The following is a 23136-nucleotide window of genomic DNA, read 5'->3' as shown; positions in this document are numbered from 1 at the left end:
CAGGACCACTAAATGGCCTAAGACAGAGGCGAATCACCACTCTGTCCAGGTGAGTGACTTTTGACCTGTGATAATTATCAGCCATTCACACATTCCTTTCTCTTGTGCTCAGGTTGAAGATGCTTCCTACTCATTTCAATTGCAAAAAGTACAAATGACGTGTCATTGGAAGAAGGCTGCCTGGAATACATAAGGGCAAACCAATAGATCAGTCAGTCAGTAAACCCTTCAATCACTGCAGACAGTGAGAAATCCACAGCTTTCTTTAAAGTGGACCTAATTTGACTAAAATATGGAGGCTTTTTAAAAAGAAACCCAAAAGGAGACAACATACCTCGAAGCTATTATTACACTTTCAGTTTAATCCTGTTTGAGAAGATTTGCAAGCGTGGAGTGCTAAACAGTGTAGAAAATTATTTTTAAAACTGTTTGAACAAAAGCACAGTATACTGGGTCCCACCTATTAGCCTTGTTAGCATGGGTATTTTATTTGTCATGTATAATTAGTGATGTGTCCTCTGTGTTGTGGACCTCCTCAGCAACAGTACAGCCGTAGGTAACTGCAAGACTTGTGGTGTCCATCATTATTTATTATTATTTTCTCTCACTTCATTTGATGTTTGATAGATTTTCTCACAAAGGATGACCGGGCATATTTTCCCTCTTAACAGCACATTAATTCTCCATTATGAGCCCCACCATTTATATTGTCACAAAGAGAAGCAAAGTAGTTTAAAGAACTTTAGTAAATACTACTTTAGTAAAAAAAATAAAAATTAATATATGCCACAACTTATGGATAACAAAGGGCAAATTACAGTGTACAGTCCCTTCCAAAAGTATTGGAACCACAAGTGCAGTTAATTTGTGTTTACACTGAAGACATTTGCGAATTTGGGTTTGAAGTTCAGAATTACACCTTTTAATGCATTAAAATTTAAACTGCATCACAGGGTTAATTTCTTCTTGTGATATGCTTTTATATGTCCAGGGTCTCATGTAGTCAGAAAAATTAAAATCTTCAAAGTCTAGTTGAGTTGAAAGCATTTATTTTTGTTGCATTTCTCTGTACATTTGCAGACAAATGCAGAGATGTTTCTGTACAGGTCTGAATTCATTCTGTTCTTATCAGCATGTGTTCATCATCAAAGACTGGCAAGCATGTTTCAGAAGCAGACATATAGTAGAAGAATGGCTTTACAAATGAGATCACGTGGTTTGGGTCATGAGCACATCCTCTCTGCTTCAACAATTTGGCCTTTCCCTTCAGTTTGGTCTTTCGTTTTAAAGACATGATATATTGTTTCTCCTCCTTCCTCAGATTGTTTGCTTTTCCACAGCTCTCTGGTCTTTATGTTGATTTACCTGTTTTTTTTCTAACAAATTGTGTGTGTACAGCTAAAACCTAAGGGTATAAACCTAAGTATATGAAGAGTAATCATTTAAAGCTATTTATTGTTTAAATAATCAATTTCAAAGGACACCAGTGGTTAAAAATACTTTTGCTTACTCAAAATTGGGTCACCTGATTCAATGGGTGGTCTCCCTGTGCTGTTTAAGGCCTGGGGGTATAAATACTATCAAATAAAAGCTGCAACTGGTGTGACTAAGTCAATGCTAAATATTTTGTTTGCTGAAAACCAAAGAGCAAAAAAATCCTAACATGTTATTATATTAAACCATATCTGTCAGCCTACATCATTAAATTGTGGTGTAAAATCATACTTAAAACCATTACATTTAGGCCATAACGCCACGCCCTTGATAATGGAGGAAATGACACGAGTGGCCCCATGCTGGCAGCCTGTGTCTTTAAGGGGCCGTGTAAAGAGGGCGTGTTCACACACACACTACTACAGAAGCAGGAGGCTTTGTAGTGAATTATTGCGCTTCAGAGCAGCAGCAGCAGCTTTTCTGAAGATGCGCTGACAGCAGCTGTAACCTTTCTGAGCACAAACCGACGCGCTTGTCCTACCAGGTTGTTGGGTGTCGCATGAGTTGGTCGGAGCCTCCTACATTTCCTTTTCTTTTGATAATTGCAGCCACATTGTCAACCTGCTGGGGCCTACGAGTAGAGCAGCACCCGGCTTTTTATGAATGAGATGCTCGGTAAGTTCAGTAGATGCGCCTTTATGTTTGCACTTGCCCTTAACTTTCACCATGTAAACCCCGTCTCTGCTCGAAACACGCTTTTTACCAGTCCAGCGTTATTCAGTGGCAGCTGAGCACACGGTGGTGCACGGCAGCTGTCGCTTTTGTGATCACATTCTTATTGTTCTTATGCCACTGACCCACCCGGAATCCGAGCTTTATTATAATGTGACTCAAAATCCAGGCGGAAGTAAACACCTAAGCCCATCAAATGCTGTTAAATGAAGGTAAAAAAAATATTTTCGTGTTCAGAGTTTTCTAATTCTTTGTGGTAATAGCTAGTAAAGCGACTATTGAGGTGATTTATCTTAAATTCGTCTTTAATAACTTATGAGAGTTACTGAAGGTAAAATTGATAGTCTTTTTATTTCTAATTTACTGATTTTTCTCCAAAAGAAAACTCTCACATGCCTCAATCAAGGAGAGTGAGCTTCACAATCACCCCCTCCCCCCTGTTAGGAAAACAGTATTCCATTTTGATTTGCAGTGGATATACAAAATGTACACTGTTACTTAAAAATACATACAAAGATGTTGGCAACAGAGGAATTGAATGAACCTGGCACACACTGGCTTGATGCTGGCAAAGGATTTAACATGTCAGGAAGGCATCTGATGAACTGGATGACCTGGATAATAATAATAAGGTGATGAACCTCAGGCCTGGGGGCCATTACTCCATCACCACCATGCAGATAAGAACTTCTTCGCAATTGTTTGGGAAGATAACATTATCAGAGGTGTCTGCTGGTGAAGCAAACTGGGTGGCTTTCTTTGTTTCTGCAGGATTAAATGTGACATTTGACCTGTCTCATCCTAAACATGGTGGCAGCTTTGTGAGACAGATTTAGGTTGACAAAACCGCAAACAAGCTAATCACTGCCAAGATGTATGTGTCATAGCCTTAACCTGTTTACTACTTCCCAGAAGTCTCTCTGAAATGTCTCTTCAGAAGAAGTGACACATTTTCTTTTTGCCAGCCTGCACAGGTTTCTTAAATTACAAAGCATCTAATTGCCTGTGGGAGACTTGTGCCTGAAGGTGAAAGTTATGCTTCCTCCATGGGGTGTTGGACGCTGTGCCAGGCACAGCACACTGCTGGCTCACGCTCCAGGAAAAACAACCTGCTCTGAAATGTTCTTACAAAACGAGTGACTCCACGTACGTCACTTTGATTTTGGAAATAATCTGCATCTCAAAAATCCCTTTGTGGTGTTACTCAAGCCCAACTTCAGTGTGTTATTTGTGGCCAGAGAGAGTGCGTAGTTCTGAATCCATGTTTCAACATGTCTACAGTTTGTGTGCTCATTTGAGGCAATGTGTGTGTCCTGTCCGGCCCCTTCACATTCCAGGAAATACCACTGTAAACCGTTATTTTTTTTATTTTACTACAGTGCCTTTGAGGAGGGTGATGGTGAACTGCTGGATTATTATAGAGAATGTGACAGCTCTTGTGAAGGATGTTTAGGTTAAGTAACATGTTGGGTTGTTGACATTGCCATTAGTTCAACCACAGTGCTACAAATGAAACACACACACATACAAAAATCTCACCTTAGTGGCAACTGTATTAGCTGTAGAAAACTTTCATTGTCAGTTTTAAATGTATTGTTCAAACAGCATTTGATATGACAGTGTGTGAATGCTGTGGTTGTTCTTGTGTCTTTTCTTTGGTGCCATTGTTTTTTTGTTTGGACCCTCTTATCCAGCATGCTGCATTGTGCCCTGGTATGTTGGGTACTATAAGCTGAAGGAAATGTTTATTCTGATTTGCTATCCTGTTTCCTTGTCACTAGTTGTAAACATTGCATAGAGTTGATATCAGCATAGTCACAGACAATGAGGAGGGGGTTTTCATTGTAAATGACACATGTTCAGATGTGTTTTTAAAGTTTTTGAAGGCATAGTTACCGCGGTGTACTTTACTTCGAACATATGCAAAACATAGTAGTAGTTACAGATGAACAACAAATTGTAGGAAAAACAACAATATAAAGTGTCTGAGTAAGGTGTCGGGTCACCAGAACATTAAACCCTTAACTCACTTCATAGTCACTCACTATGGAGGTCACTGTCATCCTGCGAGAGACCACTGCTGTGGGGATAGAAATATTTCATCATAGATTAAAGGTGTTGATTCAGAACAACCTTGTATAGATTTGCAGTGATACTTGTTAAGACTATGGTAAACAATGAGTCATTTGACTGGATCCTTTTTTAAAACATCTCTATAGACCAGTGGCTTTTGCAACAAGACTCTCAAATGTGCATCAATCTTTATAATGAGGGACTTGTGCTCCTCAAATGTGCAACGCCGGCCAGTTTCTGACCTTACCTATTGATTTCTTGTAGATGTCATTTAGGTCACTGTTCTGCTGACACACCAGCTGGTTGATCAGGCTACGGCCCAAGGTCCCACCATCTGTGCACCAACAGTGAACCCTCTTTCTGAGTTCTTGTAATTTTGATCCAAAATCGCAATCAAAATCTGAAAAAGCCTGCTCAACATCAACAGTGCACCTGTGTGAAAGCTTCTGTATTTAATTCTGCACTCCATATATCTCCTCCTTTTTTTTTTTTGGTGTGTGTGTTTTTTTTTGTCACCCATCTCTGTACATACTGTAGATATACACATACTATGGGACATACATGCATACAAATCTGAGCAAAATTGAGAAATTGGCTAAAGACTGAACAACTGATGGAGCAGTCACACTTCCAAGAAACCAATCTTACATTTTTAGTCAATTATGGGGATATTCTGTTTTAATTGATTCAATAAATAAATAGAAATTACATTTAGAATACGAACCAATGCACACTAAACCTGATTAAACAAATGAAGTAGTTATTTCTTGTATTTTACCCCCCGCAAAAAAAAAAAAACACTAGACAGTCTCTTTTTGGCTTTCTTCCAGTTTGTGCATTTTGTTGCTTTTTTGCACCATAATTTTCCTGCATTCTTTCCATCTCGGAGCACAGGTTTCCACATGATTGTTACAAAATGTGAACTTGCTCAAGTACTTAAGCGACACCTGGCCAGCTTGTGCCACTTTGTGTCGGGTGATATTGTGGACACCACATCTGTCACCAGCTCTGACTCCACTATCTGACTGTTTTCAACAAAACAAAACAATTTAAATTACTCTACGTGATGTGTTCGCATGTTGCATATAAAGGTGTTGAACACGCAGTCACCGCAATCTCACAAAACCATGCAGATTAGTAAAACTGAGTGGTAATGGACACATGAGCTTTGTTTGTTTGATTAGCCCATCAGTAATACAGCATGATGGCGGACAGTCTTGTTTACATTGAGTGCACAGGAAGGGCAGGCTGAGAAGATTTCCGAGAAGATGGGAGGGTTTATTGTCCCATTTTGTCCCTGCCCTTCCTGTGGACATGCCCCCTAACACTTCCACTATGTGTTGCTCTGTATTTGAAATCTGTTCTTTATGAAGGCTGTGGATGAGTTTCTGTATTTAAGTTACTGGGGTCAGTCCTTTGTGTCAGTGGCAATTAGTCATATTCATCCAATTCCTTGTGCATAATGAAGTTTAAAAGTGCTCAGACATCTTGTTGAGACACAGACTGTTATTAATGCACTGAGATTTGTCATTGACCTTGCACATCCAGGTGGATCAGAATCAGGGGGGGGGGCTGTTTTAGCCACGTCTCATTACCAGACACATTAAAAATAATGTTAAGTGGTTAAGTGGCATACTCTCTAGTTGATATCACCTTTCTGCTTATTATCTTTCATTATGTTGAGACCCTGTAAATACCACAGCACCAATTTCCCTTTCCCACGCCCAAATATATTTAGATGCAATGCCCAGTACCCAGTTAACATTCATGTCAAGCCATGCTGGCTGCAGTTTCACAAGAATGTTTGACTTTTATTCTGATCAAAACCAAAGCAGGATTGGATCGTATTGCTTGTGTATGAAAAGGCATTGTAGACCCATAGAAATTATGTTTATCAGTCTTCAGTTCAACCCACACAATTCTCTTCATTCTTTTAATGAGTCAAAGTATTTTTTTTTAATTTAATTTTTTTTAAGCTCTACTCTTTTGTAAAGGAGGGGATAGAGAGAGAAAGTGATTGCGTGTTGAGTCTGGAGGCTATCTTGGCTGTAAATGTAAAAGAGATGAGTCATGTCTTCAGGTATCAGAGGTCAGCTGCTACGTGTTGAACTGAACTGCTGCAGGCCTGTTTTCTGTCTAAACCTTTTCTTGACTGCTGGGGTCTTTAGAAAGCTGGAGTGTCTCTGTTCAGCCCTGGTCATCATCTGTCCATCACTTCTCACTGGCTTATCTGTTTTATTCATCCTGTTAATAACATTAGTAATCTCTGAAGACTTTTTGGTAGATCTCAACATTCACAGACCTGAGCTGTGATTGAGCTTTGGTGACAAATTGTCACAGTGTAAAACCTTATTGCTGCTCTCTACAGGCTAGTGCAGATGAAGCTGCTGTTTCTAAGTAAGTCATTGCTAACTGTCATAGTGACTGACTGCCTCTGTTTTTCCAAAAACTCTGAGCGACATGTTTTCTCTTGTAAAACCATCAACTGATCTCAAATTAGTTTCAGTTTCTGCTGCCAGTTAGTGTTGTGTTTTTTTTTTTTTTTATGTTATTAAATCCAGATCAGTTTTTAGCTCAGATTTAGTGTTTAAAGCAAGTAACTTTTGAAGACGATTGTTTACCAATGTCAGTAGTCTGTGGATGTGTAAATACAATCAAATGCATGATGTCCTGCTATTATTTATACAGTGTGTTTATTTATTCTAAGCCTCAAACATTATAAACTCAGACTAAATAATGAAATTCCGAGCTGAATTCAAGTGACTTCCTTTTTTTTCTATTTAGAGACTCCAGTGCCACAAATACATGCATGCGTCTAACATGGTTTCACTAATCAGTTTCATCAATATTACTTTTGCTTTGTCTAAAACTGTAGCATATTGCAATATTTACAAAGAGCCTGGCTGCCATGCAGTTTAAGTTTTGGGAAGAACACGACTTATGCATTGATATAGGTCAATATATGCATATAGCTAGTGGACAAATTACTTCCTCCTTTGGCTAGTTCTAACGTGCATTTTCTCTACTGTAAAATTGCAAAAAATGAGGGGAACATTGGTCATTTAGATCATGAATTAATTTCCAATTAAAAAAAAAAAATTTAAATTGACATGGTCTTTTAGCCAGATTGCTGAGTTAAGTTTTCCTTCCAGTCCAAGACTCTTACCTGAGATATTCTACTTGTGGATCTAAGGTTAGCTGCAGATTTTGTACTCCACCATATGAATGCCAATTCAAAAGCCCACAGGCACCTTTATTAGAAGCAAAGCTCTAAAGATCTGACGTGCTTTGATCCTCACCAAGCAGGATGTCCTGCTGGGTAAAATGTGACATTAGCATAAGAGACCACCTCACTCTAAGCTGGCAGGTATGAGTGGGAACAGGATAAACATTAAGCAGTGTTTTTGTCATCTGTGTGTGCTGTATATCTGTAAATATTTTTACATATTTGTACAGACCAAACTATGTCTCTCAGATTTGCCCGGCTTTTTAGACCACAGAAGATTTATATTTTGATCAAAATGAGCCTTTCTGTTTTGGAGCTGCCTGGTAGAGAATGGCTTAGGAAATGTGTGTTAGCACTGCAGGCCATTTTTATTTTTATTTTTTTTGTAGTTCAACCACCTGATCTGACTCGACTGCAACATAAACTCATAGCATGGCTATTCAGGGGGCACCAAATGGGCCACTTCAGCAACAGCTAAATCTGACTTTTATGTAAGTAGGAGAATTTTATTTGTAAATTCTCATTAAATCTGTATGTTTTCTCATTGCTGTATTTATCTCAGGGGGCAGCATCAGCTTGCTGCCTGTGTCAGTTGAGAGATAATGGGATTTCCACTGTTAGTCCTTAGGCTGCTCCTTTCTAAATGAGATATTTAGGTCCACTAACTGAGTTGCATGGCAGATACCTATCTTTACTCGATTCCATTTGTCTGCTTAATTACTTAAACACTTGGGTGATGGTGTATGCTGGTCTGTGATTGAACAGCAGTATACATTTTGCTAGTGCTGCACAGAAACAAATGGGAATAAATACATTTTTAGAAACAAATAAGACTGGGTTTACAAATGGTGTGATCATAAGGCTAATTTCCAGGAGTTCACTGGGACAGAGGAAAACAGCAATATTAGCACCCACAGATGTGGATGCATGTGGCCCACCCACCCCCTAATGTCATTCAGTCATCCATCCAGGTCAGTGACTTCAAATGAGGCTGACAGAGAGAGAAACCCCCACCACCACTAGAGCAGCCTCCATCTCCCAGACAGTAGAATACACACTGGAAAGGTTGAGCACAAAGAAGGCCCATCAATACTCAATTAGGGAAATGGCCTATTAAGTGTGTTTGTCTATGACCTCTTACATATTAGTGTTGACTGTTATACTGTAAGAATATTGAACACAGGTGAAGTGTTGCTCTTAACACGTTGTGCAGTAGGTCTCTATTTCTTTCTGAGCAGGAGTGTTTGTCGCATGGACAAAATTACACACTTGTGATTGGGTGTTTTCTGATGTATAACCTCAATGGAAACTTGTTAATTGAGTTATTTTCGAATTGTAGGGTGAACTTACGGCCACTATTTTTTCACTTCCTTCTATCTGCCTCCTGCTGAAAATTCTCACATCATTTTACTAAGGTTTCGTACTTTTTCACTTATTTTGTGGGAGTGAACAAATCTTTCTATTTATTTCCCTCGCTGTCATTTCTGTATTTTCCCCTCAAAGGAATGGGTTTTTTTCCCCACAAAGTATTGACCATAACCATATAAAATTTTAAATATATTATGAACCCAGGCTATTTATTTGCATTGATGATTTTATGGAATCTATAAACAGAGCTAACATTACATTCCTGGGGCACATATATTTAGGGGAAAAAGGGCTGGAATATCTTTTGAAACAGATGTGAAAATATGACACAAGTGGGCAGCATTGACAGTTGGATAGTTTAGAAACATTGTTATTGTGGTTAAGTTTATCAGAGTGTGTGTGAGTGCATGTACTGAAGAGTGGAGAAACGGCACATCTACTATATAAAAAGGCCAGTCAGTCAACCTCTAACGCTTTCCATCTTTTAAATGGCTTTACATTTTGTTAGTCAGAGAAGTGTACACCAGTGTTAGTTTTTAAGAAACATGTAAACAGTTTTCAATTTTGCTGTCAGAATGAAATGACGCAGATGTGCTTCATTTCTGGTCTTGTCTGCTTCTGTCCCACTTCTGTGTCTCCAGTGGGCTCTGCTGCAGTCTGACCCTGAGTGCTGTGAAAGTCTGTTTATAAAGTTAATCTCCCTGCTGTGACCTCGTAGTTCCCACGCTAACTGCTGCTTTCTCAGGCCCTTTTCCACTTTTTCCATTCATGTGTACATCCGCATGTGCATGTACACACACACAATGGCAAACAGAGCTGTAAATATAGCAGGACTGTGAATCAGGTTTGATTTAGCTTTGCAAGTGAGAAGCTTCAGAGTTTCCTGTATCTGGTTTAGATTCAGTTGATGTAGAACAGTCGGCCTGGTGGTCTGAAACAAATTTTTACACAGAGGTCCCTGCAACGGGCATCATCAAGCCTTTCAGCTTGAGCCTGGCCTGCGGGAGTGAGATGGAGGCGTGGGAGGCAGGCTTTTAGCTTCTCTCCTTGTTTAATCTCCTGGTTGTTTTTCTCTGCATAAACAGAAAGCAACTAGTCGGAAAACTATTTTGTTTTTTGGCTGGGTGTGAATTATTCCCCCCTCATTATTTCCCCAAAACAGATCAGAACATGCAGCTTTAATATTAAACATGTTTCTGTGGGGGGTGCGGGGGGAATCTTGTTTTTGTTTTGTGGCACAGAACCATTGGAATTCATGGAAAGTTTTCAGTCGCTCAAATTCTGCAATGTTGCACATACCTGTGTCTCTTGAGAGATACAGCTCTTTTTCCTTGATTTCAACAGTGGAATAGTTGTATATCATTAATTCCCATATTCATCACAAAAATGCAAAAAGAATGATGGAGTTAGTGTGTGGAAGCAGACATGAGGATAACATGGTGTACCGTCTGAGCTGTAGGGTGACACAGAAGGAGGCCATATGTGGCAGGCTTGTACGAAGCCTGAAGCCGTCTGCACACTTCTGACAGGAAACACTGTTTTGTACTTGCAGTAGGTTGTTTCTATGGTAACCAAAGCAGGTAAGGCCATTAACAGGAAGAGAGGTAGAAGCTCAGCTGGCAAAGATAAAGGGAAGGGGGTGGGGTGGAGACAAAAGAACAAGGTCAATGGACAAAAAAAGCCTGGCACAATGGAGTCAAGCTCCCAGTGGCACTACTACTACTTTTGAAGGTTTGGCTGTAAGAAATCTAAAGTCAAGGTTAAGTCTTCTCTGTTTTTGTGAGTAAACAATGAGGCACTATTTGCAAGTCAGAGGTGCATGGGTGGGACAGAAAAGTAAGAGTTTTCTTGGGGCCTGATTAGGCGTGACCGTCATAAGTACAAACTGTTTCCACTTTGTTTTACAGACCACCATGGCAGTGCTCGTTTATTGTGTTGGTCGTGCTCGCTAATGAGGCACCGTGTTCCTTTCTACAGTGGCAGCACCTGAGGAAACGGCAGTGACTGGCTGGCAGCTTGCATTGTGGTTTCCTATGTCTGGGCTACATGCTTGAAAAATGCAGAAACACACTTCCAATCAACTGTCAGTCACAAACCTCTAGTGGCTTAAATTTGTTGTTTAAGGAGAACAAGATGGGTAGAGAATATTTTCACTCAGCTGTTCAAGTGGAATTGCACATACAATGCTTCTGTTAATAGGCCAAATTGACAGGAGTGTTATTGTTGCTTGTTATTGGTCATATTGCTGTATGCTGTGGAGTCAGAGTGGAGCTTTTCGTCCTAAAATTCTTGGCAGCCCTTGACTATCGCTCTCTGATTCATGTTGGTCTGTGGTTGGTGTTGTGCTCTTGGTCATGATACTGTTTTTAAAGCTGAATCTTGTGGTGTTCTCAATCTCTTTTCAAGCGCATTTTAGAGGTCATCTCCCAAAGATGTTTGAGTGCTGCTTATCATTATGGAGTTGTGTAATTGATAGCTTCAGCTCGTGTAATTAGTAGAACATTTGGAATTCCTTCGAATGCTTTATTTACTTGATGGGATAAAACTGCCAAATGCAAAGTTGTGCAGTAAAGATATTTCGATATGTTTCTCTAATTTGCGGCCTTATGTTGCAGTTGGTTTGCGCCACATTATTTTGGTCACTATGAAATGTTTTGCACAGAGATGTGATTTGTTAGTAAGTGAATTCATACAAGGTTTTAAGGGTCATGAAGACAAATTAAATATGTAATACATGTGCATTATTTTGAAATGCATTGTAATGAATTGTTTTATTTTCATTTGCCAGGTACCCAGACTGACTGCAGTTAAGGATAATCGACATTCGTTCCACTGATTTAACAAGGAATATTTTCAAGATTTAGAAGATTCTGTAGTCTGACTGCAACTTTGGCTACCTCTAGGCTGTGAAATACCTAACAAGCCACCATGCCAATCCTGAAACAACTAGTGTCTGGCTCTTCGCAGACTAAGCGTCGCTCACGCATGGACCTGACTAGGGACATGATCAGTGCTCCGCTGGGTGACTTCCGCCACACTATGCATGTAGGCCGCAGTGGCGATGCTTTTGGAGACACTTCTTTTCTCAGTACCCGCTCAGGTGAGCCTCACCCCAAAACCACGTCCTTCCCTCATTCACCTCGGCCTGGTCTCCTGTCTCGCACCTTTAGGAGCAGCAAACGCTCCCAGTCTGTAAACAGAGTGGACCAGCAGCGAGACAACGCCCTTGTAGTCACAGATGGTTCTCCTACCCATGTGAAAACTGCCATGTCTTTGCCCTTTCTTAATGAAGATAGAGGTGACAGAATGGTAGCAAAGAGTCTGTCCTCAAGTCCTTTAAAGCATCAGGATGAGATGGATGGGAAAGGTGCAGCTGCGGCCTCTCATTTCCTCGAGCAGGAAGAACGAAGCTTTGGTGAGCTGACTGAGCTTCCAGAAAGCTCCATCCACTATGGAGGGGGAATGAAGCACGCTGTGTCTGTAATGTCTTTCCATGTCGACCTGGGACCTTCCATGTTGGGTGACATTCTAGGAGTAATGGAGAAGGAGGAGGATGATCTTGGCTATGAGGAGGGCAAAAGCAGCGAGGGCCATGCTTCACCACATCTCAGCACCCATGGCGAGGAAGAGGATAGTGTAGAGAGGGCAAAACATGAAGATATAGAAGAGCAGATGGAGGCAGAGGAAGTAGTGCCACAACCACACCAGTCTCCCTCCATGCATCCAGCAAGTTCTCTTGATCTGGGGTGTGAGAATGGAGGGCCCTACACCCCACAGTATACTCCTGAGGCACGGCCAAGACACTTGCAACATCTAGACAGCTGCTCCATGTCCAGCTCTGGCTCTGCTGCCCTTGATGAGAAACCAACCAGTCAGATCTATGCAGGAGATACAGATAGTGCCACCTTCAGCGCCCCGCCAGAGGAGGACAGTAATTTCTCCTCTTTCTTGGAAGATGAAGACGATGAGATCCGCGTATGAGATTCCATAGCTATTTGAAAAGTAGGACAGAGCTCTATGGAAAGGCTTTATGTGAAACTAGCAAGTCCTTTGACAATGTGTGGATTTGCACTTGAAGACACTGTGGTCTGCTACTGTGGTAATGGGAATGTGAAGAAGACATTTACTGTGTAGGTCGGCAAAGAGAGTGTGAGTGCTCTTTTAGGACGTGCCCAAACTCCCATCTGTCGGAGAGCTGTACCCTCCTGTTTGTCTGTCAATCCTTCTTTCCCTTTTGAACACTGAGGGGAACTGACACGGAAGAGCAGCCACTCTTTGAATATGGAACATTCCAGAAGTGGGGAAGGAGAATGAGTTAGAAAGGAACTTTTGTAGGAAAAAACACTTTCCATAACTAAAGCGCAGCTCATGCTCCCCCCTCGCCTCCCCTCTCACTTGACGTGTCACATGCCCCCCCCCCCCCCCCCCCCCCATTTGCTTTGCCTCTCTTACTGTTGTGCTTCCTCTCTGGCAGTGGGACATCATGAGGCCTGAGCAGAAGAGAAGGCCTCTGTCACCACAACATCAGTAGTGGGTATCTTGTCACAATAAAGGGGACAGTGTTTGTCACTGGTGTGTGAAGCCCTGTCTTGAACCTCTTTCATCTGAAGATGGTATAGTAAAATGCCATAGATCTGTCAGTTTCCTCCCTCATGTAACTCAGGGTCCCTTTGACGCTGCACAAAGGTTGCCATTTCCCACTGGACCATGAAGTAGACCAATTTTTTTGTTTTTTTCTTTTATTAATTCTTTGTGGACAAGACTCAGGCTCCATGCAAATTAAAGGAAGCATGGCTTTAAAGCCTAACTGAAATACACTGGCCTGCATATGTTATCTGCTAAACTGAGATAAATAGACTTTGTTAATTTCCTGGTCTGTCATTTCAAGTTGAAACTGAAAAGAGTTTGATAACCACTTCCTTCCTTGTTTTTCATACATCTGAGCAGCTGCAGTGATGCAACTGAAAACTATAGAAAAAAAATTGTTGATCCTCATTAGTGCAGGAACTGGCTTTTATGTGTGAAACTATTTCCAGCACTACTTTTGAGGGGGGGGGGGGGGGGTTTAAGGTATGTGTTACAAGACCATCTGTGCACCAGCGGGCACAAATGAACTACACACGCTATGTATTTTGTATTGAATATTTGTTCATTTTGGTCTTTGAAAAATAATGTAGCTATATTTGTATTATGTCCTTTTGAAGAGAAGATTAAAAAAGAACACACGGCAAGCAATATATGCAGGAGCATTAAGAAACAATTCTTGATTTATGCAAGTTGCAGAGTCATTGCAGCTTCACTGTATCTCTTGCATCATTAAAATCTGTGGCCATAAGTACCGAGGCTCAGCTGTGTGATTGATTTCACTGCCTTAACTGAAACTGACATATGTGCCAAATCATAATTTTCTAGCCAAAAATAATTTTACTTTTGAAGCTTTTGGAGAGCCTGTCTGTCATTTCCGTCTCTGTATTGGTAATTACTGCTGAATAGTTACAAGGTTAAAAAAAAAGTGACATTTTGTAAGATGGTTTCATGCAAGCAAGAAAGAAAACTAATGAATTTGCATAACTGGATATTTTATATTCCCAATCATTCAAACACTACAGATATTCAGGTTATTTACAGACTCAATGTTGTGTAAAAGGGAAGCTGTCTGTTGCCTTTTGTGTATCATGTTGTATATTATGCCTCTTCACTGTATAATCACAGCTTTTCTTCTGTAATATCTTGAAATGACGTATATTTTTCAATAAAACAGAACCTGAACATTTTTACTGCTACATATTTGATTGTCTTTGTGTCTCAGTACATCAGAGGATAATTGCAGTAGAAGTGCTACTCAATCAGCAGCATTAAAGGAATTCCGTGAGTGCCTCGTCTGTTTCCTGTCGCACTTCTTTGGCTCTCCCAAAGGAGGAAAGAAGGAAGGAAGCAATCCAGGCCTTAGTTGGATGTGTCTCTGGCTGGACAGACTGAGGTTGGACGTGGATGTATTATCTGTACAAACAGTGAGTGAGAGAGCGAAAATTCACATTGTGACTCATTTTTTTTAAGTTGTGTGTTGTTGTTGTTTTTTTAAAGTACATCTATGTGGTAGATATATTCTCATTAAGACGCACGTGTGTGAGGGATGAAAGATGGATGGAGGAAGGGGTCTGATTGGAGGATGGATGATTCTGGTAGTCACGTAAAACCGGGATCCTCCTAATAATCTCGGACTCTATACTGCGCTGTCACTTTTAATTTTACAGGCCAGGCTTTGGCTGTGCCCGCACTGTGAACCCCTCACGTCTCAGGCAAAGTTCAGTGCGCTGTGGTTTGTTAACACGCACTGAAGACGGTTCAAGGTCTCACCCTGCATTCCTCACCATTAAAGCTGGACGCCGGAAAACGCCGCTCCATCCCTCTTGGTATGTTTTATTCTTTCTCTCCCTCCCGATTCAATCTTTCACCCCCACTTTAGGGGTTATTTAATCTCCTTCCACTTTCAGTTTTTCACAGTCACATTATACCAGCTTTCAGTCTGCCAGAGGGATAGAAAAAGTCATTATTCTTACACTTGTGGTAAAAACAGACCATTTATATTGATTGTTGTGGTCAATACAAACCAGCAGTGCTATTGATCCTTGTTTTCTTCATCTGTATAGTGATTTTTCTTCTTAGCGATTGTTGCGCCCCCCCCCCCCCCCCCCCCCTTTTTTTTGTATGCCAGAGTAAATCTTCACTAGCTGCATTCGTTTGGAAAAGTTGTTTAAAAATTACTCTTTGCACTGCCGACTGGAGAAACGCGCTTCAAATCTTGTTATCTACTGCCATCTAGTGTCCGCTCGCGTCTGGTCATGGGTGTGTCAGTGTGAACGCGGATTCGACTGAGATTGTTAATTGATCCTCTAACACATCATCTTGCACAGAAATTGATTGAGATGTAATTGATTTCATCCGTGTTTCCGTTGTCTGGAGAAACCTCCCTGCAGAAGACCATCAGTTAGACTGTCAAATGATGGCTGAACACAACTGTTTTCCCACACGTCACAATTGAACTTGATGCCAGGGACGGCTTATTTGTTCAGGAGACTCAGCTCACCCCCCATGAAAACTCACTGTAACTTGAATCTGCCTTGCAGCTGTTTCTTCCTCTCCAACACCCTGGATGTTTCTCATCTGCTTCAGAGGCTGTCAAATGTCATTTCCCTTTGACTTTCAACTCTCTTTGAGAGACGTTTCTTTTTTCTTTTTTTTTTTAAACTTGAGCCGCCAATGGGAGGCGCTCATTCTCTTTAGGTTTATTACGCGAGGAGTCCCTGCATGGACCCGCAACCTTTTTCCGCCAAATTCCATCAGCAGACTTGCAGCTTTTCCAAGAGGCACGTTGAAATCTGGAAAGTATTAAACAACCTGCTGGCGGAGGGGAGCGCGGAAAGGAAGGAGGAAAGGTGGTGGGTGGGAGACAGGGGCGAGTAAAAAGTGGGGGATGGGGGAGGAAAAAAACAGAATAGCCTACAGACTCCGTGCATTGCCAGGACCCCCCCACCGCATACAAACAAATCTATATAAATGCAGACACGCTTCAGCACATTAGACCACTGCTCCTAGCAGCTCCAACCTTGTTCTTTTATTTTTGAGCTGTATTTTGCAAGTCTCTTTCTTTCTTAATGGCTCATAAACAAACAGACATTTCTCCTCAGTAAATCTGTTCTTGGGGGAGGGTGTGTGTGTGTGTGTGTGTGTGTGTGTGTGTGAGTGAGAAAGAGAGAGTGTGGAATTGATGCTGGCACAGGCCAGTGCAATGGTTGAAAACTCCCAACTGTGTGTTTGTGGTTAGAAGCAGGAGTGAAAGAACTGGACGTCATCCAGAACTCCCATTCTCATGTATTAGACATATCACTGACCAAATATATGCACAGTGTCCAAGAGGAGACCTGAGGAAAGTGGGTTGCCAATCAAGAATGTATAGAAATAAAGAAACTCATCTTCCATATGTGTCCTCACTCTTCATGTTTTGGAAAAGTCTTGTTTGGCTAAGGTAAAGTTCGACTTTGTTTCAAATTAATAAATGAATGAGACATTTATCTATTTACACACACACACACACACACACACACACACACACACACACACACACACACACACACACACAGCTGGCCAACACTCACTGGGAGTAACTAAATAGGGTTTCAGTATCTTGCTCAAGGACACTTCGACATGTGAGCCGGGGATCGAACCAACAACTGTGGTATTGGTGGACAATCGCTGTCTTCCCACGCCACAGTCACCTAACAATAGTTCTTATTTGTAAATCATTCAGTAAAAAAAATTCTACTTGGCTTTTTTTTTTTTTTTTTTTTTATTGATTAAAACTCAGCAGTTATTGCCAGAGTGATTTATTGTTGCCTTTTTTAAGAACTCCAGATCTGCCTTTACTGCAGTCTGCCAAGGAACCAAACAAAGTGTAACACAGTCAAACAAACACATGTTGTCATTAAGACACGTTCTTCCCCCTTTGTAACCACCAGTAAAGTAAGATGCAACACTCAGAGATTGTTGTTTACAGGAGTACTAAACATTCACATTCCAGTACCTGGTGTTGACCTTTCGAACTGCAGGACTGGCAGCAGGAGACCACGCACACATACACACAGTGGGGGGAGGATCAGAGAGGATGCAAAATGTCTCGAGTGTCTTAACTTCAGATGCCTGTTTTGAAGACTGGAAAAAAAAAAAGCCCTTTCTTTAAACATCAGTGTGACCTCCCCACTCAGGGATGGTTGCAGGTATGTAAGAAAGTGGGTATGGTTTTCTCTGGTGGAAAAGTTATTCCAATGGAAACACAGCTCCTGTCCCCCCCCCCCCCCCCCCCCCCCCCCCCCCCAGTCATTGTGCAACGAGTTTCCTTTATAAATCTGAAACTTGTGTCTGGAGTCACATTTTTTTGCATTAATATGTGTTTTTTCCGTCTAGCAGAACCACAATGGCTAATATCTGCTTTTTACTCAGCAGTAGACTGAAACCATGTAACATTTTATTGTTACTTTTCTTCTGGGTGAGCAAACAGCCGTACGAATATATGCACATTCTGTTGTTTTTTGTGTTAAAGGAATTATTTCAGAAAGAAGTAATCATTAAATCAAATTGGGACGTGATTCTTTAGATGCACTCTTTTTTTTTTTTTTTTTTTATTCAGCACTAAAATCTGAACTCGCACGGCTTTTTGTCATAAGTGCAACCAATGATTCATCCTCTACTTTTCCATTCTTTCCTTATGTCTGAGCACTGCTGTGCTAACCCTGTCTTACACCACTGAGGAGAATATCAGTTCCTGCAGCCATGTGTGTACCCAGAAGAACTAGCCTGGACTGCACTCAGCCATGACCACATAGGATGGGGCTGGGGGCTCTGCTGCTCTTTATTCCCTCATCTCTGCCAGAGGCTACTGCCCGTCCAAAGTCTATGGCTGACACAGAGGGAAGGAGTATATCTCTGTATATCTCAGTACACATTACGCTGCTCTACACACCCACGTGTTAGGTCGCTGCCAGATGTCCACCTACACAAAAACTTTTGGGCAATTGTAATATAAAGTGAAATATTGTACAAATTAACATTGATTCCTTTGGTTTTAATAGTTTCCCACACGTAGAAAGATACAAGATGATTCTACATTCATCTCAGTGAACTCTGGGCTGAATGGTTACTTTTGCCACGGCTATTTCCCATAGGCCAGCTTGAAACTTTGACCTCCTGGTCCCTCTTTGGTTTAATCTTCTGTCTCTCCCAGCATTATGAGGAATACCACTCATCCCCTGCAGAGACAGAAGGAACTGAAGAGCAGTTTGACGCCTTTATGATTATTTGGAATTAAGTGGCTCCTTTTGTCCACCTCTTTACTTCAGCAATCCAATGTTACTTTTTAATATGTATTAGCCTTGCTAACACTACAAAGTACATTTTCTAACATCAAACTATTTCTCCAAACTAATTTCTGCTTTTCACATACTCAACTAAACTTGAAATGAAAGTCTAAAAGAGCAGATCTTAGAAGTTCTGTGCACTATTAAGCAAGTGTCAATAAGCTACCACAGTATATTTAGAATGCTATTTTTTCACTTCTTACTTTATATTTGGTCACATGAGATGTTGTGGTATGTTGAAGCGTTGCTCAGCTTTTAACAAACACACAGTATCCACTGTTTGCATGGGATAAACCTCACTGATTTCATACTGCATCCACTAATATCAACTCTGTTAGAGCAAATCAGACAGACTTTCCATTACACTCTATCACCTTCCTGTTTTCATTTTTATTTCATACACAAGCTCCACTCCACTAGTGGAAACACTATGGCAGCTTAAAGGGTCATTTACTTTCTTCAAATCTCAACAGCTTCATAAATCAGGGCCTGTCTAGAGATAGAAAACAACACTAGGGTGAAGAATCCCAGAGCTCCATGTGGAGAGATGAGTTTAAAACACACTGTACTGGGTGTTGGTCCTCCATATAACAACTCTGTCATCCAGTTTGTGCTCCCCTCCCTCTAGTCGTGATTCCCTCAGGGCTGAGCTGGAGAGGAGTGGGGGAAAGTCCGGCTGATGCTGGCTCTCTTCATCATCCTACCGGCCAGGCTGTGACTCTCTTCCTCTTCCAACTAGCTGACGCAGCCAATCAAAGCCAGCAGACCATAAAAAGATATGTTGTCTGTGTGGGAGAGTTTGGTTGGGTTTGATTTATTTTATATGATTATTATTGGATACATTCAATTAGGCTGGATTATTTAAACAATCACTTAATGTGCTCAGAAACAGCCAAACACTTTGACTAAAGAGCGGAATGACATACAGAGTGAGAGAATAAGTTTGAAAGGTCTGTCCTGAAATTTTCGATCTATAGATGGTGTTTATTTTTAACACAATCAATGAGACACTTTGCTTGTGACGTAATAAAGTCAAATCTAGCTCTTAGCTCCGAAGATGCCACTAAGCTTGAGGCCATATCCTGGCCTTCCTGTAACAAACAACTGCGTTTTGGCAGTTCACCTTGCACTGTAAAACCCTCTCCACCCTCCCCATCTGTAGCTCTTTACTTTGATTGACAGCTCACTGACACGCCCGAAGAGGCCGAGAAAGTTGAATGAGATTGATGTCAAGTGAAGCACTTCCTCATCCACACCACAGTCGCCAGAATAATGTCATGTTGACACCGAAAACCTCAAACTTTATGCTAGTGGGGCATGTGCATGTCTGTGTGTTTTCAGGAATGCAACCGTGCTTATGTGGGTGTTTGACCGACTTGGTGAGTAAGAGCGGAACCGGACAACATGTGAATCAGGGCAGGGTGGAATAAATAGCGAGGTAACGGTTAAGTAATCATCCAAATCCTTTTTTTTTTTTCTCTGCTATTCTCCTCCTCTGTGCTCCAGCTGTGCTGCAGCTTTGGGCCAGCCAGGATGTGATGGAGGGGGAGTGTGTGGGGTGGAGGCAGGGTGAGGTCACTGTGCTATTGGCCCCTGGGATGGGAGGATAGCTGCGAGGAGAGAAGACAAACACTCAGTCCACTGTTACAGCTCCGTCTATTTGTTCTTAAACTTATTGTTAAGCGAGACCTTCATCAGCAACACATGGTACATTCAGTGTGTTCCAGCAGTTTTTACATCTGGAACACCACACACTGATGCCTTTTTGAATGCTATCAAACACTCACACCCACTTCTTTCCCCCAAAGAGCCATAGGCACATTCGGAGACCACCGTGTGTGTGCGTGCGTGTGTGTGTGTGTGTGTGTGTGTGTGTGCACCTAGCTCTGCATGCTTGGGATGCCTTGGGTATGACCAGGGTGGCCTGCAGTGTGTATGTGGGTGTGTTATGGTCGCTCCAGCTGCCTGTCGTCTGCAGCGCGTTCCATCAGTTCTCACTGTGAAGGAAGATTGCCAGCTAGACAAGCACAACACACACACACACACACACACACACACACACACACACACACACACACACACACACACACACACACACACACACACACACACACACACACACACACACACACTGAGGGATGGCTACTCAATGGAAGAAACTGCTAATACAATTTGGAATTTCTTGGTCACCAGCAGTTTCACTGGGAAATTAAGCCCTAGTCATTTAGTCGTTTTGTTTCATCAGGCACTTACTGTGGCAGGGATAATCTCATTACAGTTCAAAATGGGTGAACCACAGAAAGTCAAATTCAATAATGAAACTAAAGTGGTTTTTATCCAGCTACCTGTTAATAAAGGTATATGGATACGATGGTGAGAGGAGAAATAGTTTTTGTGTCACCACAGAGCTTCCAGTTTTTCCATTGTGCAACAATCACACTGTGCTGGTGATTCTCAGGAACTGGCCAGCAGGGACTACTCCCTCCTCCCACAATCATGTGTGTAGTTTTTACAGTCTGGAGATCTACAAACCCAACCATGACCTCAGAGATTTAAATATTCTCCTTGGAAAACCCCCACATCCCCAAAGTGGCATTTTACGCCGTCAGCTGCATTTTTATTGTAAGTGTAGTTTTCTGTGTGTGTATGGGGGAATGCAGGAACGAGGAATGGCATTTCGTTCGCAGCTTCGAATATGTGAATGTTTTCCAAGACAATGAGCATGCATCTCCAAATTGTTTTTTTTAAATTAACACTTGTACATATAGACATGTAGAGTTTAAATTATTAAGCCCAGAAGACTGACTGGGATTTGCAAAAGTCCAGTTTCTTTTTAGCTAGGCTGAAGTTGAACTGTAGGCTCACTGTAAATAGAGCCCAGGTAATTGTTTGAAAGGGTAATGTTATAATGGAATAATATAAAAACAAGACCTGCTTTCAATTAGGTCTTTCCACCCCATCCCCCCACAGCTCTGAGAAAGTGGAGAGTTCAACCCAAACTCCAGCACTATATTTTCTTCTCTGAGTTCCCCACTTCCCTTCGCCATATGCCTAAATATAAGATTTAACATAGTTTTTCTTTTTTTTTTTTTGTCGGATTACACTACATTTTAATCTCAGGATATTATATTGCACGATGACTAAGGCCCAATTTGTTGAACAAACCCTCCAAAGAGAAAAGGGTATACAAAACTAAAAAGTCATTGTGGAAAATTTTGAGATAGTGGTATTTCTCCTGTAGTAATGCTTATTTTTGAACACAACTTTTGTCGTGAAAGGGTGAAATTCATTACATTAAGGAACATAGCCGAACACATGTTTTGAAGCTCACATGGGTGGGGGAGCAGGCTAAGGCCTCATCTGGAATGCATAAAGCATAACAATACATCCCAACATCTCTCATCACTCTGGATAAAGACTAAGGGTAGGCTTGGATGGCAGTGGGTGGGATCTTCTGTGTCTTAAATCCATCTGGAATTGCATGCTGTGGGCTGTATAGATCAAACTGTTCCTTCTGTGCCTTTCTTCATATTTGGAGGGGGGGGGCAATTTTTTTTTAGTTTGTCTTGCAGTTAAGTTAATGCACTCATCTGCAAGATTGTTTCATGGGTATTTTGACACATCTGTCATGCTAATCGGTGACTGCTGTTTTGTTTGCGCTCTACATTTCATGGATATCTTTCCACGATCAAAAAACATGGCTGCTGACATAATATATTTTCCTTACATTTTCCTTTGATTACGTTTCGGTTTTTGTGGTAACGTGCGCTCCCCATTTGTACTAATGGCAGCTGTTATAACACCACGGCAAGGAGTCGTCAGTGAATGTGAGCATTTCACGCTACACCAAACTATCTCACTTGCTTTGCCAGGTAGAGGTATTTAACAGGGAGAGTTTGGGTTGAAAAATCTGGCTGTGTGCATCATGTACGTGTGGATTTGTAGCACATGTTTGTATTTTGCTGTGCCTGCCAGAGTTTATCAAGCCATCTTTGCCTTCTCCTCCATTTACCACTGAGAGGGGTTGTCAGTGGGTTTAGTGCAGATCGTGCGCAAGTGGCTGCTCTGGGCTGCAGTCCAGACCGATGCAGACGGATGAGCACACACAACACAGATTTTCTGCTCCAAGCCAAGCTTTACAGCACCGCCACAGTTTCCTTTGGCCAGGTCACAGCACAGTCACTAGGCTAGAAATCACATACGTACCTACTGTACGTATGTGCTTACTGACCAGCCATGTTATTACGCAAACGAATACAGAAAACCAAAATGTCGTGAGTGTTCTCAGGTCTGGCTTCATGAGTCAACATTCAGATGACTCATACCAATGGCAGTGAGGCTGATGTAGACAGAGATAAGACTAAAGCTCATTCAGCAGCATTCTTGATGATT

General features: G+C 41.5%; 1 protein-coding gene across 3 annotated transcripts; it reads left to right on the top strand.

The window, feature by feature from the left end:
* The first annotated feature begins 1846 nt into the window (after positions 1-1846).
* Positions 1847-14618, top strand: cdc42ep4a (CDC42 effector protein (Rho GTPase binding) 4a). Of its 3 annotated transcripts, XM_067477258.1 has the most exons (3): positions 1847-2109; positions 7855-7956; positions 11622-14618. In XM_067477258.1, the coding sequence occupies exon 3, from the start codon at positions 11762-11764 to the stop codon at positions 12812-12814; it is 1053 nt and encodes a 350-aa protein (XP_067333359.1). In that variant the 5' UTR covers positions 1847-2109; positions 7855-7956; positions 11622-11761; the 3' UTR covers positions 12815-14618. The 3 variants fall into 3 exon arrangements, with proteins under 3 accessions (XP_067333359.1, XP_067333358.1, XP_067333360.1); XM_067477257.1 differs by lacking the exon at positions 7855-7956; XM_067477259.1 differs by lacking the exons at positions 1847-2109; positions 7855-7956 and adding an exon at positions 2178-2378.
* The last annotated feature ends 8518 nt before the right edge of the window (positions 14619-23136 follow it).

Source organism: Channa argus, chromosome 15 (assembly GCF_033026475.1).
Source record: "Channa argus isolate prfri chromosome 15, Channa argus male v1.0, whole genome shotgun sequence".
NCBI classification, from domain to species: Eukaryota; Metazoa; Chordata; class Actinopteri; order Anabantiformes; family Channidae; genus Channa; species Channa argus.
The sequence above is the reverse complement of the archived record's forward strand: the minus strand, read 5'-3'. Positions and strand labels throughout refer to the sequence as shown.

What these genes read in the sequence shown, in the direction of transcription:
- cdc42ep4a (XM_067477257.1), top strand. Translation starts at nt 11,762, where the DNA reads ATGCCAATCCTGAAACAACTAGTGTCTGGCTCTTCGCAGACTAAGCGT.